This window comes from Atractosteus spatula, chromosome 9 (genome assembly GCF_055471065.1).
Source record: "Atractosteus spatula isolate fAtrSpa1 chromosome 9, fAtrSpa1.hap1, whole genome shotgun sequence".
NCBI classification, from domain to species: domain Eukaryota; kingdom Metazoa; phylum Chordata; class Actinopteri; order Semionotiformes; family Lepisosteidae; genus Atractosteus; species Atractosteus spatula.
Genome location: NC_142714.1, coordinates 9277993 through 9294305, shown reverse-complemented (window position 1 = coordinate 9294305; position 16313 = coordinate 9277993). Strand labels below are relative to the sequence as shown.

The 16313-nt window shown below is 35.6% G+C and overlaps 2 protein-coding genes across 3 annotated transcripts in view; one reads left to right on the top strand and one right to left on the bottom strand.

The window, feature by feature from the left end:
• Positions 1-3526, top strand: part of ylpm1 (YLP motif containing 1) — a 25994-nt gene extending 22468 nt beyond the window's left edge. Inside the window, exon 20 of one of the 2 annotated variants that reach the window (XM_088925884.1) lies at positions 3438-3526. The gene's annotated coding sequence lies outside the window, so the exon portion shown is untranslated. Of the gene's footprint in view, positions 1-1036; positions 1175-3437 lie in introns of those variants that run through there. The other variant, XM_088925883.1, reaches the window with a different exon arrangement.
• Positions 2491-16211, bottom strand: prox2 (prospero homeobox 2). Its single transcript, XM_088925886.1, has 5 exons — positions 16180-16211; positions 10392-12038; positions 7114-7221; positions 5680-5874; positions 2491-3613 (listed from the first exon to the last, which is right to left on the bottom strand). Exons 2-5 carry the CDS (start codon positions 11937-11939, stop codon positions 3446-3448), a joined length of 2019 nt encoding a protein of 672 aa, XP_088782012.1. The 5' UTR covers positions 11940-12038; positions 16180-16211; the 3' UTR covers positions 2491-3445.
• Between the last annotated feature and the right edge of the window lie 102 nt (positions 16212-16313).

Genomic DNA, 16313 nt, shown 5'->3' with positions numbered 1-16313 from the left:
AATTTAAATAATATATTTGTGATATATGAAAATGTGTGTGATATACAGTATGGAAATATATCACAGTGTTAATCCCACGCTGCCTCCACTATAAATCCTGATAAAGCATTCCATGAATTAATAGCTATTTAAGTAAGAGATTTGATTAGTACTAGTGCAAAATTGTCTTTTAACCAGTTTATAGTTATACTTTCTAGTGTCTTGTACTGAGGCTGGTTGAAAAGATTACATTCCTTAAGCCTGTTTTAGTAACCTCATAATTTGCTTAAGCCTTCAGTATGCTCTGTTCAGGTCTTTGCTTGCAGTATGCATATGGATAACATGGATAGTTTTGGGAAAGCTTTATAAGCAAAACATATTTGTCTTGCCTTTTCTGATGTCAATGAGATCTATACATAAAAATACAGCTATTCTGGTCATTTTTTTGTTAAATGATTGGGGAGAAAATGTTTAATTGGCTCCACTTCACTTAATAACATCAATGGAATAATTTTGTTATAATGTTGAAAAACCCTTTGTTAAAGATTTATAAAATAGCCACAATACTGTGCAAGAGCCTGCAGAAAATGATCCCTATCTTTGGCAGTGATAATTCTAATGATAAGAGAATGTTAACAATTCTAGGTAATCAACACTTTATAATATAACACTGGAAACATCTTTATCCATGTATTACCATGTTTGGTAGATGCAATGCAAATTTATATTAGGAGTGCACAATTATAAATTGTTAAATACAGGTCTTTCATATTTTTCCTTTAGCCTAACTTAAACCTAATTAACCATTTCAGAATCTTTTTTAAAACTAATTTGTTATTTCTACAAAATGATCCACCTTTTGTCACTGTGGTTAATAAAGTTGTAGATTTACAAAATAAAGTTTTAGACAAGTGTATGCTTACACTAGTTATTCAATTTTTACATATAAATATAATTAATATGTTGAAGAGACCATTTCTATTCATTAATTCACTTCTGTTGCGTTTGCGTCTGAGTGTGTCACTTTCCATTCCTTCTCTTCAATTCTTTTATTTAGGGAGATTTTTCTTCTGGAAAATGTTTTTGTGTATCTGAAAATGGGCTACGTAATCCTGAGAAACAACATTGAGTTTTGATGTGACATTTTTTAAACCTTTTGTGTCTGATGCTCAGCCCAATCTTTTGCACATCGGCATGACCTTACAGGAAAGTTGTAATGTCACCGGGCTGCCTGTTGTCGTCATGGAACCTGTAAGATGTTTATTTTTTGAGGCATACAAATCGAAGGAGATCTTCCTGAGCAGATTCCTCTTGGCCTGTTGTGAAGAAATGAAATGGGGATGTGAATTGCTGTGTATCAGTTTGTTTCAGACACTGTTGGGTGCTTTTCTTCCCCATCACACTTCTCCACAGTCGGTTCTGAGAAATCTTCAGAAGCCATTCCTCTTCTGAAAACATGATGTAACAAATGAAAAGAACAATGGGGAAATGTACAGAGTACAATCAAGAAGATATTGATTGTAGGAGATAAGCATGTGGAAAGACATTGATCAAAAGAACAGGAATAAAATGAACGAGTATGTGCTATAAACTGCCCCTGTTTACATGATAAGCTGAAGTCCAATTACTCATTCTCGAATTTCCAGACAAGCCTGGTTACTGATCTGTTACTGTACAAGCTAAACGGAAGCTGTTAGCCACAATTTTGTTTTTCAGTGGGTTAAATCATCATTCTGGCCTTTGTTTTAGTTTTGTACTGCCCACAGGTGTTTCTCTCTTCATGAACACATCCTTATACATGCTTACCTGCTTTGCAGAGCCACTCTGGTGTGCGTCAAATGCTGTAGGAATTATTGAAATGATTAAAATTCAATATTAAAATATATGAAATCATCTACAGCCATTTTGTGTTAAGCAGGCTAGAAACACGCTCAAATCTGATTCCTTTTAAATTTAAATTTAAATTGAAGATCAGAAGACTAGAAGGAATTTAAACTTCCTTGACATTTCTCTAGGCACTGCCACAACAGTAGCCTTGCATTTCCTTAATTATTCTTTCTCGCTTCTTAAATTAGTTTAATTAGAAATGAGAGAATGTTATGCAGGATACAATCAGTGTTTAACAAGCAAGCAGCCGGTAGAATTTATTTTTGGTAGCTTCATTTAACTGCAGTTGAATTGTGTTATTGGTCTTCCAGATTAAGATTACTGTATAATTATGTCCCTCATACATGGCTTCCTTCATCTTAACACTCATTAGGATCATTAAAAAAGCAGTAGTGGTACCTGAAGGACTAGGATTCATTAATTCACTTAGGAATCCTGTGATTTGTAAGGCACAGCTTGGTGCCTTCATCCAATTATAAACAAGGCTGCAGCAAGTTCACCCTGATGCTTCGTACACGTCTACAATTTTAACATTAAAAATTGTATTGATTTTTTAAACAAAACAAACATGACAGTCTCATAAAAAAATACAAGTAAGAGTACTAACAATGCAGGTCAACAATCTGCTTAAATATAACTTTATTTTCTGGATTACGTTGTCTAATCAACTACTATTACTATTAAAATAAAACAGGGAAAAAAAGGATTTTCATGACTGGATATAAAGATATTCATGATACTTGTCTGTACAGATTATGATAACTGGTTAGAAACTAAAGTTGTAATGATTTAAATTTGTGATGTCAAAATGACATTAGCAAATGAACATGCAAGCGTTTTCCAAACCAATTTGTGTACACAAGATATCCTTACTAATTTTCACACCAGTCACATTCTTCTATTAACAAGGAAAATAAGAAATCTTTATTTTAAAATACATAGGCTCAATTACTGTTAATTCCTATTTTATATACTGTAAGTGAAAAGCAAACATCAGGCATAACATGATTTTTTGTGATGATCAGTAACCAAGTACATTTGATTTAGATATACCGATAAAAAAATGAAAGGATATACAACAATTAATATATAGTTTGTCCATGTAGTTTTTCAAGGGTATATACGACATTCTTTTTGAATAATTGAACAATTGAATATTAGAGCTGCATAACTAAGTACTGTAATTGGCTCAAATCATTTTTCATTTTCTCTGTATTGAATAAGGCGATAGTTTTCTTTTTTTTTTGCAATGTTTTTTTGTCCCTTCTTAGAATTGAGGATATTTTTTTCTTACTAATTTGTGCTTAATTCCAGGATATGTTTAACCAATTCCTGTGGAAAATCTTTTGAAATCCACAACACATTAAATCATGCTTATATTTTTTTTTACCATTTAAAAGTCACCCTGAAAAACAGGTAAAAAAGGTGAAAAACGTTTCCAGTTAATTTGACAAAAAAAAAAGATGACTGATTTACATCTCCATTGACATTGGTCTGATTATTACTTTAATAATGTGGGTGATCATACAAAATGTCCTGATGCCACCGTATTCAACTGTGCCCATCTGTAGGTGACTTCTTACAGGCAGGCTGAAGATTTAAACTCCTCAGGCACCTCGCTGTCCAACTTACAGATGACTTTGTAGATCGCTTTCTTCCAGGAGGGGTCTGAATCTTTTGAAAGTGAAATAGCATTGAAAAATTCTTGCAGTGTAATTTCTGCGACTTCAAGAAATCTATCGGGAACCTGTGGGAAGAGAGGAAAAGAGAGTTGTGAATTGAATTAACCTGTTTAGAATATGTAAATATTCCCAAACAAAAATAAATAAATCACGTTCAGCTTAATGTGAAATTTTACATAAATACTCTTTAATTATCATTAAAGGAAAACTCCTGCAGTGTGAATGGGTGTCTCTCTCTGTGTACCCTCTATTGTGCCCATTGCTTTCCAATGGCTCCCACACAACCCTGTATTAGATAAATGTGTTAGAACATGGATGGATGGAAAAATCTGGTGCTTTTTTTATTAATACAGGATAAAATTCAATGAGTTTATAATACCTAAATGTAGCTTTTGCAGTAAAAACCTCATGTATTGGCGAGGCACTTTCATATCAATCACAAAATTCTTCTTTGCATTGTGTGTCGGTAAGGAGGCTTAACTAAGGGCTTAAGGAAGAATTTTCATAAATTATGAGTAAAATTCATTCTGCATGGTCATTTATCACCAAGGACGGAAATGTTTGCGCTTTTTAATGTCTCCATTCTTATTACATATTTTTAAACATAAATGAAACTCCCTTTTGGAGTGCTTGTGCTTTTATAACTTATTAACTTGAATCTGTTATTACACAGTTGCTGTCACTTTGTTTTTTTATTCATTCTTAAAATAATCAGCACAAGGTAACAACTTCTAATGTGGCAAGAAAGCTTGATGGTAGCTAAAGCTCAAATGTACAGATTTATTCACTGAATAACTGATCTTGTAGTTTTCCTTTCACAGATTTGTAACATTATTTTTCTCATTTAACACAAATGGTTCCAACCTTTGGTTACGCAGTTGATAGTGTTAAACCTACAGTACTTAAGGAAAATAGTTCTGGTGAAAGTAGTATTTACAAATGAAAATGAAATTTGAATGTATTCATGTTAAGTCTGCTATACTGTCCATACTTTATAAAGCAGTCTTTATGAAATGGTTGATATTTTTCCATATTATGGTGAGAATTTACAGGAACGTTTCTCTCTTATCTTTACTACTGTACGGACTGACACTCAAGGATGTTTTTTTTCATCAAAACATATTAAACATTTACATTTTACAAGTAAGTATAGGTAAATTATGTTTTGTTTTGTGGAAAAACGGCATGTTAATGGGAACTTGAATACCACTTCAGCAGATTCAACACTGGTCACAGAACGAGATGCCCCAAGAAAATGTTCAAACAATGCAAAATAAATAACATTATTTCAAGCAGAGTATTTAACTGGCTGTTGCTGAGATGAGTTATTTTTTCCCTTTAGTGCCTAACAAAAACCCTCCCTGGGAAAGGAATGTCTTGATTTAAAGGTAAAGAAAACTGTCTCGGCCCTTTCCCACCAAACTCTCTTCATCCTCGGAATTCATAGAATCTTTCTCAGCGTTCCGCGTCAGTAGTCATCGGGAGCCTCGTTCAGGCGTGCTGTTCCTCTAATCCTGAGTTGTTTTAGTGTGATTCTGTGGCTTCCTCTTCCCACAGTTTTATAATATACTGCACTAAAGTTTAGATAATGGGCTTAAAGACCACTCAGCCTCAGGTGGACTGCGCCATGAGGGTCAGTCCCAGGACATTCTCATACGTGACCAATGGGAGATACATGTTCACCAGTGGCCAAAACAAACAGATCATACATCCAACTATTTAGCAGCTTTCAGGTTGGTAAATGCAACTGTATATATTTTCACAAGATAATAATGATCACCTATGGATGAAGATCAGAATCCATTACTGTGCTGTAATGTTTAGTATGGGCTGCATACAAGTTGGGTATTATGTTTACGTTTTTTATTTGAATTATTAATAAACTAAACGTATGCAATCTAAACTATATATTTTGCACTGTTGTTGATAAAATGAACCCTTGCAAAGGTGCTGTTCTCATTTGGTTATAAATTTGAGTTATAAGCATTTTAGTCTTCAGAAAATCTAACTTTTGGCAGAAACAAAGCTTTGGTAAAATAAAATATCTGGCTCCATACTGACAAAATACCTCTTCTTGCACAATAATACATTCCAGGTGAAAACACATGAACGGATGGGAGATTCTACAAACCTGGAAGTCATTTGCTTTGTTATAGTGCATGTTGAGGGCTCGAAACAGTTCAGAGTCCCTTGTAACTGACAGATCTTTCACATTCGTTACTCCATCCAAAATGGCTTGGCGAGCAAACTTCTCCATCTGAATGTAATAGAACTCACGGAAGTTGCTGAACCACTTGATCAGCTGAGAGGTGATGCAGCGATTGAACTGGAAGAGAGAAGAAGCAGTAAGTTCATTTTCCTGTGCTGGAGGTCAGTCCATAACTCTTTTTCTTGAAGGTTTTTTTATATGGTAGATATCAGTCATTGACTCTCTCTGCCTTTTATTTTTAATGATGCTACATATTGTTTGAACCCTTTAAATATGCATGTCTTGAAGATGAGGAAAGTAGTTTATCATTTTTAAAAACAAGTTTTGCCCATGCAGTTTTTTAAATTAAAAGTTTTACAATTGCCAGATTAGTCATTTTAGCACACATGCTATCTAGATGCATTGTTTGTATTGTCCTTTTCTTACTGGGTTTGTGTACTCCATATTTGCAATTTGTACTGTTTTGTCAACTTTTCTTGAAGATTAAAAAGTGTTCCGAAGCAGCGTGTTCTTCACCTTTGTCTTGTCATTAGTCATGCTATTTTATCTTTTTATCCAAGAAGATAATGCGTGAAGCCAAAGGGGCCAAATTTATTTTTTTTTGCCACATGGTCATCAAAGCCTTTTTTTTTCCTCCTGTCAGTGAGCATCTGCAGTGCAAGACCAGTAGGAACCTTCCTTCTCAGTGACTCAGTTTGATCCAATGGATTCAGACATCGGGATTAGCTACCTGTCATTCAGTATGGCTTCCCATTGACAGGGTCATGGGCCGGGAGGAGAGATGGACTTACTTTTGACCTCAAGGGTCAGCACTATGCAGCTCGTCAGCTGAGCCCACTTCAGGAAGGGCAGAGCGCAAGGAGAAAGTAATGTTATTTACATCAGTCTTTCTTCTGCTCTAGGTCCTTCCGGAGAACCATTTTTTATATAGTTAAATATACTTAAATTATCCCGGCATTGGGCATTCTACAGTTCTACTGTAGGTGCAACACTGATGTATCTGTTTTGTATAAAAAATATCTACAGTTCCTTTTCAGAGACTACCAGTTTGATAAATTGGCAAGATATGGCTAGGTAAATGAAAAACAAGTTGACTTTTTTACTGCTACCAACTTTTCAACATATAATTTGTTAATATTTTAATACTTTCCAACATATGTGTAATGTACACATAAAAAAAGCTCTTTACACTTTGGTGCATATTTCACACGAAGCATAAGCAATAAAACGCATGGCCTTATCAAAACACTGAAGACATTAGCGAGAAGTGTTATGATGCTTTGAGTAAAAAGATGAAGAAAGATCAAAACTTCCAAAAAGTAAAAGTAAAAAAAAGGAATTTCTTACTTTGCTTACCTTGACATCTGGAAAGAATGTTTTTAAGACGTTGGAGCTGGGGTACCGGGTATAGAAGAACATTAACTTTGCCTTCTTCAGGTGATTGGGTGTTAGGCCTTCCTGAATGTGCCTTATAGTTAAGAAATAGTGCCTTAAAACCATTCAATACATCTCTGTTTTAAAATATTTTCAATGTTTGTGATCTGATTACTGTCCGGAAAAAATAAATGAGACATTTCAGCTGAAATAAAGGAAAAAAGGACCTAGTTGACCAAAGAACAACTAGCAGACTTTATTTCAGCTGTTTTAATCCACTTTCGTCATTACTTTCTTATACAGAAGATTCTGCTGTTCCTGCTCTATTACATTACACAAAGACTGTGCCAAATAAGGAGTCTACAATGATATCTCACACTAAAGGTGTATGTTAGTAAGTTTACCTCAATCAATGACATTAAGGATTTTTATCAGTATTTTAGCGTGATGTCTGTTAAGGGTAATTGCAAGCTATCATTTGTCAGTGCATTAAAAAACAACATCTGGATGTGTGAAAGGTGACAGTTTTCATAGGTTCGCAACGGAAGGCAGAAAAACATTGATTTGTACTGGTAAGTTCATTTGGGGAGCTCAATTGCTACAGTGTTGAGCTACTGATAAAAGGGTATGCCTGCCAGTCTCAGTTCACCTTGCAAGAATGGGCAATAGGATCCTTTCCCTTTCTGTATGCCTGAGATATATAAATTCATACATGTACATGCTCTGTATGTGATGGTAAATGCCAAAGCCAGGCTACCATGGACAGAAGGCTTGTTTATACACTATCTTATCTAACTTGAGCTTCTGGCTAGGCACTTTCAATTTCAATTCATTTCAGTTTTATTTGTATAGCGCTTTTTACAATGGACATTGTCACAAAGCAGCTTTACAGATTTCCGGGCCTGAACCCCCAGTGAGCAAGGCTAGGGCGATGTCTGCAGCAATTTGGACATCATCATCTTAATATTAATAATTATAATAGATAGGACTTGCCATAAGATGTGATTAGAGGAGCTTAGATTATGCTATAACTGTTGCTTAAATTCCTCATGCTGTAATGCAGTGGTAGACATTTTCATTCATGACAGGTAAATATAAATAAGAACAGTAAACTCCCACCCAGTACTGTACTTCTCTCTCGCACATTGACTGAGCAAGTTTTTTGTTGTTGTTATGGCTGCTGGTGTAAAATGGAACAGACTATAGTGTTTGTTTCTGCAGGATCTGACCAATTTTCTAGCCCACTGCAGTGCCAGTCATTTCTGTGATTATTTGACTTCTGCCCACAATAGCTGGTAACCTCTCTCATGACTTCACCGTCTGGCCTTAACACACGCACACACAAATTTATACTGTATAATAGAATTGACAATACTTACACTCAGCAACAGTACTGTTTAAACCCACAGCAAAACAAAAAGGAATGTTTTCCCAAAATGAGAGTTAAAGATCATTTTCATTAACAATTTTCATTTCAATATTTTAAAAATCTGCCTTATTATTAAATCTGTCGTATGTTTACAATGATGTATCAGTAAATGAATTTTAAAACTGATAACAATGGGGGGAGGGAAGAAATGAGTGGAAAGCGAAGAGCAAATGAAATGTGCTTTAAAGAGCCCGAGCTGATTTTTTCTGTTTACTTAATATGTAAATAGATGTCTTTTAATTAACCTCCATTATTGTTTGTGAAAAGGAACACATGACAGCTATTAAAAGGTTTTTGTGTCATGTTCTGATGCTGCTCTCATGGCCTCATTCCTCTCTGAGTTTGCCTATTGTTTCACAGATGGGGGACAGTGTTAATGAAGGCAACACTTTCTTCAGAAGCTCAAAAGCATTTTAATGCAAGGATAACAGGGAGAAAAAACAAGAAATATCCTTGTATTTGTTTTCCAACTCTGCACTTGCCATTATTTGTCTAATGAGACTATAAAAACCTTGGTCCTTTCACTACTTCTAGAGAGACTAACCAGAGTTTCATTTCTGGGTCACAGAAACAAAGGCAGAAAGCGCTTGTGGGGAGAGAACGGGAGAGAGGATTCTCATTCTCTTGCCTCTGCCCTCCAAGACAAAGCTTTCCTTATTAAAAGTTACTTAACAATTGCACCTTTGGGAATTTCATGTGACACTAATTTTCAATTGATTTGTTCTTATAAAAATTACCTCAAGCAAACAAGCCCAGAGAATAACACAACAAAGTAATTTAACTAATAAAACGCCTTACGTTATTTAAGGCAAAGGTGCATTTGGAAAAATGGAGAAGTGCATGTCACCAAAAGATTTATGAGGCGCTGATTAAACAGCAGCCAGCTGACACTAAAGAAGAAAAACATTTCTTGTAAGGATGTTTATAGCCTTCGTGAATCTCAAACACTGAAAAACGGGAGGTTTTGTCCAGTAAATGAAAACCAAAATGTTTATTTTGGGTTCATCTTAAGTTGTTGTAACAAGGTGAACACATACATATTGTGGATTTTTGAAGAATATTTCAAGTACAATAAAAAAAAGCTCAGAGAATTTCCTGAATAAAAACACTGCTTTTTCTGCCTTTGAAAATTGCCTTTTGTTCCTAGCAATTTCTTATCAAAGCCCTGTATTCCTTTTTATTTGTCTTTTTCCAGACTTAAAGTCATTACTCTGCCCAGATTAAAGAAGATGCTGTAATTTTCTTTGGGGTTACCAAGATCAAAGGGAAAATTCTCCTTGAAGTCTGTGCTACTGGAACTCTTAATGCTACAGTGAGGCTCACCGAGTCATTGTTCTGCTGGAAAGGGAAGAAAGGAAAATTGGCATTTGTTGGTTTACCTTTGTTTTCAAAGGCAGTAGATGGGAATAATAGTAAACTTGCAGAAAGAAAGATTATTAAGGTATACTTCAACCACCTGAAAGCAAACCCATATAAGTTCTGAGAATTTGTTTTTAGTATAATTTACAATGACTGTAGACACTACTGTATGTGCAGGTCTTTGGATTTTGCATTACACTTGAATGATACACGGTACATTCATGAAAGTGCTCTCATTTTATTTTGAAGACTGGCTATTATATGAAGTGAAAGGCAGCCATATGGTGATAACATGATCCCCCTACATTACTGTATGTGGATGTGGCTTATGGAGTCCCTGCACAAAGAGTTCACTAAAGTGGAGCAAACTATGTGAAACCAAAGTCTTATTTTATCTAAGGCTTAAAATATTTCATCTTTCTCTACTTGTACCTTACCCTTAACAGTAAGAATCACTTTTTTTAAAGGATATATTTAGTGACATGTAAGAGTTCCGGTCTGCCATGTTATGCAGATCCCCACATTCCATTTTGACATGAGGAAGGCACAGGCTGTCCACGGGTACCTGCCCCAGGTTCGGAGAACGGGACTGGTGAGTCATATGACTGGGACCTACTTTGGACCTCACCTTGATGACATCCCAAGGCATGTCTACTGAATCTGGTGAAGACCTGTCCATTGCTGGGGTCATACAGGGCAGGCTTCCAAAACTGCTATGAGGTCCATATTTCAGGAGATGTTCAAGGATTTGATTTTCATGTAAAGCGGTGTTATAGTTAAACTGTAAAGGTTGATGTAAGTGAAATGGCCTTTTCAGGACTTGGTTTACAGATGTTGGGTGGCTTAGAGTTGGCTTACGTACCACCAGTGACAAAGCCTCTGTTTGGTCTTCAGGAATTTGCACCTCCGCACTCTCATAATAGTCAGGAGATCTAGGTTTCATTGAGTCATCTGTGTGTGAATATTCCTGAGCAGCCACGATGATGGTCTTGTTCTCAGGTCCTCTATTATCTTGCACCGAAGTCTGCTCAAAGTTTATTTGAGATGTTGGGCTCACCAATGTAGAAGTGAACTTTTTAAGAACTGAGTCTACGCTCTTGTTCACAGCCCTGGATAACTCAGATTTCAAAGCCTCTGACAGATTCTTGCTCTCTTTATGTAAGGTTGGGAGGTTATTTTCAGTTTGCAGTGTCTCTTTCTGCCTGACTTTAATAGCGTCAAACTTTTTCTCCACGTCGCTGTCGAGGTCCGCGAGGAGTTCACAGTCAAGGTTCTCCAGAAGGTCTGCATTACGGTCCTCACCGCCATGCAGTACGAAGCCAGCTGGGTATGTCTCCACCCGGTCTTCATGCTCCAGCTCACTCACATTATAAACTTGGAAGAACTTCTCCTGGAGCTGCCTCAGGTGTCTTTGCATGGCCTGCAGCTGCTCTTTCAGCTTATGGCACTCTTCATCCTTACTGCTGGGTCTGCTGGCTCCACCACTGAGGCTGTGGTTCTGGTGCTGGGGGAGCCTCTGCTTCCTTTTGTTTTCCCGGTAGGTCTCCCTTAGGTCCCCAGCAGTTTCATTCCTGTCTCCTTCTCCAGGCGTCTTTGCGTTAGGAGATCCTGCCATGCCTCTGATGATGTTCTCCACCCTGGCCCGCTTGGCTTGGTGGTGCTCATTCAGTGGCCGGTCACCCTCGGGGCTGGCTATGGTAGAAGTGTGGCTACCTGGGGAAAGTGGCTCTAGGGCGCTGTCTTTGGATGAGCTGCTGCTTCTGTCCTCCTGGGCGGAATCTCCCATGGTGCAGCTGGAGACCGCAGTGGCAGGCAAGAAGAACACACCCTCCTCCAGAGCTCTCTTACTCTGAATGGTTTTACGCAAAAGCTGAGAAATGATGGATCCGTTCGAGTACATATTCAGAGAGCCGTCATACAGATTTTTTCTGAAGGACGAATGGAGGATTTCCCCTTTGTCCTCCTCCAGATAGTTTGCGCTGGAGGAATGCATGCTTGGATCTGAGATGCTGAGGTTCATGTTTAGGGAGGCAATCGTTATTCAAAAAGAACAGAATTTAATGAAGAGATGCCCGAATCAATAAATCTGAAATGTTATCAAGCCCGATGTTGAGGATATCTGAAATAAAGACAAGCATTAAAAAACTTAATGTAAAAGTGTTTTCAATAGCCACCCATGTCCAAAATAAAATTTCCACATACAAATGTGTCTTAAAGATTGATTTTTAAGTCACTCTCCCAAAGATCATTAAAATGCTAAAAAATAGATACCGTGAAAGTATTCCACCATAGCCATTGTCTCTTAATTGGAAGTTCTAGTGAGTCAAAATTTATAGAGTTGAATACTGAAACAGTGAAAAATGAATTCCAGCATCATATGAAAATCAACTCTATACATCTATCTGCTGCCACAATTGTATGATATTTTCTTTCAAGAAAATAAGTGTCTGATAAGGTCTGATATATGATTTGTCTCTCTATCAATAAAATAGAAGGCAACCACATCTTTTCTGGATTCCTCAGACATTATGTAAAGATGACATATGCTCTACATTAACGTACAAGAGACGCTCAGCAGCAATACATTGACATTCCTGTTTGTTCAGCCTTATTGTACCAAAAACCATGAACATTTGAGCACAGCTCAGACCACAACACAAACCATATCTAATACAACGATGAGTCCAACAATGCAACAATATCCCTCATTCTGCAGTGCTTGGTTTCGATCTTTAGTTTTAGGCTAATCTCATTCAAAAACCTTCTTGCAAGGTTTCTGGCGAAGGACCCTTGCTTCTCACTATAAAGGCAAATTTAAAAAATGCAGAGATTGGGCATCATTAAACTGCAAAAGAGCGTCCTTTATCTTGCATGTTAAAAAAGATTAAAAACACCCTAAAAGATCTTTAATTATGGGACAAAAAGAGAGAATAAGGTCTCCTAAAGACCAAACAGATGATTAAGATTTATTTTTATAAAATATATAAAACACTCTTTTAATCTTTTTATTACTTGAGAAGCTAAAACAGTTGAAAGTCAGTGATAAAAAATAAAAGACTTAACTACAGACTAATAAAAGATGTAAGGATACTATTATAACAGCACAGCACAATGTAACATGTACTTTCCTTAACGTAAATAATAACTTAAATGCATGAAGTGTTCAGAATAAATCTCTACACAACTCTGAAACAACAGTTTATGTTTAACACTAATATTTGTTTACATAGACAAAAGCCTTAACTGTTACACGATTGTAAGTCATACATGAAGGACATTGGGAATGTTTTGCTACAAAATTGGAAAGGTAGATAAATAACCAGTAACAGAGTCTGAGTCAGTCCATGAAAATTAACCTCAGTAAATTAAAGCATAACCCCTGATTCCTCATATTGTCCTTTATTATAGCAACATGTTGCCATTCCCTTTCAAACATGGGTTGTAAATCATGCATTTGCACAGGTAAAACGTATTGCAAAACCTTAACATATTTGTAGCCCCGAAGAGATAATTACAATTTATCAGTAGATCCAAAATCCCAAAATAGGCTAATAGACAGTCTTACAATCAGTAAAAGTAAGAACCACACAGAACAAAGGAGAATGTATCGCTACGAGAATAGTGTTATTGTCGTTGTTGTTCATTTATTACAAGTACAGGTAGATACTAAAATACTGCACATTAATGTGTTACAAAACAGGTACAATTCACATACGTTGCAGCCTTCAATATTCCTTGCCTGCAAATATAATTCCTATTAAAAAAGCATTCTCTATCAGCACCTAGCCAGCTACTGAATTCTTCAGGAACATTTTAATGAATCAAAAAACAATTCTGAAGCTTTTGTATCACTTAATCTTAAAAATAAACCTTTTCTGCATGACTCAGACGTAGTCAACAAGCTGGTAAACCACATACAAATTGTGAACTGAGGTGACAGAAAATCCTATTTTTCTGTAAAAATAAATGCAAATAAATAGACCAAAGAAACGTTTAGCAAGCATTCTGTCTGTTAATGAAAAGTGTAACAAAAAGAAAGACAGACATATTATTAAACCATCATATCAGCCTTGAATACATTAATTGCTTTGGATAATAAAAACTTTATCATCATGCTTACTATATACTGTAATCTGTCTCTAGATTCTCATTGTCAGAGATTATACACCTTATCCCAACTATTAAAGGAATGATGGTTTTGTTTAGAATATTACTGCTGATCTCCATGTAAACTTCATTAGCATTTTACATATCCTGTACAGTGCCTTTCTCAGAACACAGTTTTCAGAATCTCATACATTTAAAGAATTTAATTTATTTCATTTGTGTCACAATCACTGATTTTATATCCGCTTCTGAAATATTCTGAAATGACATATTAAAGAGAAAAAGCATCTCAGATGGCAGTTTTATTTAGATAGTTTGAGAAAGTTGTTTACATACTAAAAAAAACATCTGTTGATGAAACTTGTAAAAACAGCCACATTTGTTACACAGGATGTATTTTTATGAGATATTTGGTTCAACTGAGAAATTTTGTTCAGTTGAATTCTTTGTATTGTTTGAGGAATTGTATTTGTGTTGTGTTCTTGAAATAACATTCTTGGGATAGTATAGCAGACCTAACAATATTGTCAGACATACTAACTTTATGTACCTAAAATGCCCATATTAATTTTTAATGCAATATTAATCCTCAATTTAAGTTAAAAATTATAATATAGTGTATGTATAATGGCAGCTTTGCTTGTAAAAATGTAACCATATTTAAACGTAATAATAGTATGTTCAGACTTGGACAAATTTGTGTTAAAATTAACCAACAGGTGAATGCGTTTCTCTAAAATATTTTTTGTAACATTAATTTGCATTAAGGAATCCAGCTTTGGTCTTATTGTTGATTTCAATCAACACGTCTTGATTAAAATCGTGTTGCTCCTGTTTGAACGCAGATTGTTTTATGTTTTACTCAACAATTATTTTCCATGTAATGAGAACAGGTCACAAGTGTGCTAGGTTTCAGAATTGGGCAAGTTATTCCACTTAGCTGAATAAAAGAGGAAATGAGGTACAGTAGTTAATTAGTAACTTCACTTCCCAACAATAAATCAAAGCTTCTCTTACCGTTAAAATGGCATTTACAGTATTAAGCACACTTAAAAACAAGCACAAAAAACTAAGTCCCTTCCTTGTTATTTCTCTTTTATCTAAGACATTGGACATATCTTAACTGTAAAAACTATATACTACAACAAATCATTTGACTAATTCAAATAAAAACGTTCTTATCCTTATCATGTATGACAGAGTGAAGCATACTCAGGGTACTTCCGTTTTTTCAGTGTTTAGTCTCATTATGGTTAAATATTAAGACGTATAGAATTCGTAACCAAGGAGTTGAGTATCAATACATTTAGAAAATGTATTCTGAAGTATAAAATATAAAATCCTATTCAAGATCTGTTACATTGTACCATGGAAAAAATGCTCCATCTTCCTTTTTTCACAAGATATGATGTGAAATGCTATATCACAAGATGTAAATGCATATAAATAACACGTCCTAGGAGTTTGTTAATACAACCTATTTAAAAACATAGGTTTGCATAATTATATTTAATCTATAAGTACTTTCCCATAACTGTTCTTAAAATCAATCTTGCCATACGGTGACCAAAAAATAAATACCAAGTCTATAGCAAATCATTACATTGATAGAGGTGTAATACAAACAGGACATAAGTTATTTGCAACACATTCAAACAAATTGATTATTATCCAGTAAATGCATTTCATGTTCTGCATTCTGACAGATTATTAAAAGCAGTCGGTGTCCTTCCTTAATTACAACAAATTGCTAGTTGACTACACTTATTAATAATATCGACAACATCTAAACATCTAAAGTCTATTTAAAGACGGAGAAATAATCACTTTAATACAGTGTACTTCTTGTCCAGAAGATTAAGCTACAAAATGTTGCAGACATATATTTCTCTAAACTTGCAAAGGCATATTATTTGCTTCAACCTGAAATGACTAGGAGTTTTTTTTCCCCCCCCCACAATTAAATATTTTTCATTGCCATTTTTCAGTAATGCGGTGAAAGTTCAACTCAATAGTAGGAAAATGAATAAACTTGAGAAAAAAAAATCGGGAACGTTGCAGTTATGTTCTCTTAAAAAAAACAAAAGGCGTGTTATTCTGTTCCATAAAGGAACGACACTTGAGATCGAGGAGGGTTTCTGAGGTTGTCTTACCTGCAGCCCCGCTGAGAAGATGCTACTCCCTATGCCTGCGAGAAAGGTTAAAACAATCCCGAGAGCTGGAGCCTCAAAGGCCGGTCCATGACACAAGGGGCTAGCGGAGGTGTGGTCACCTCAGGCAAATCGGA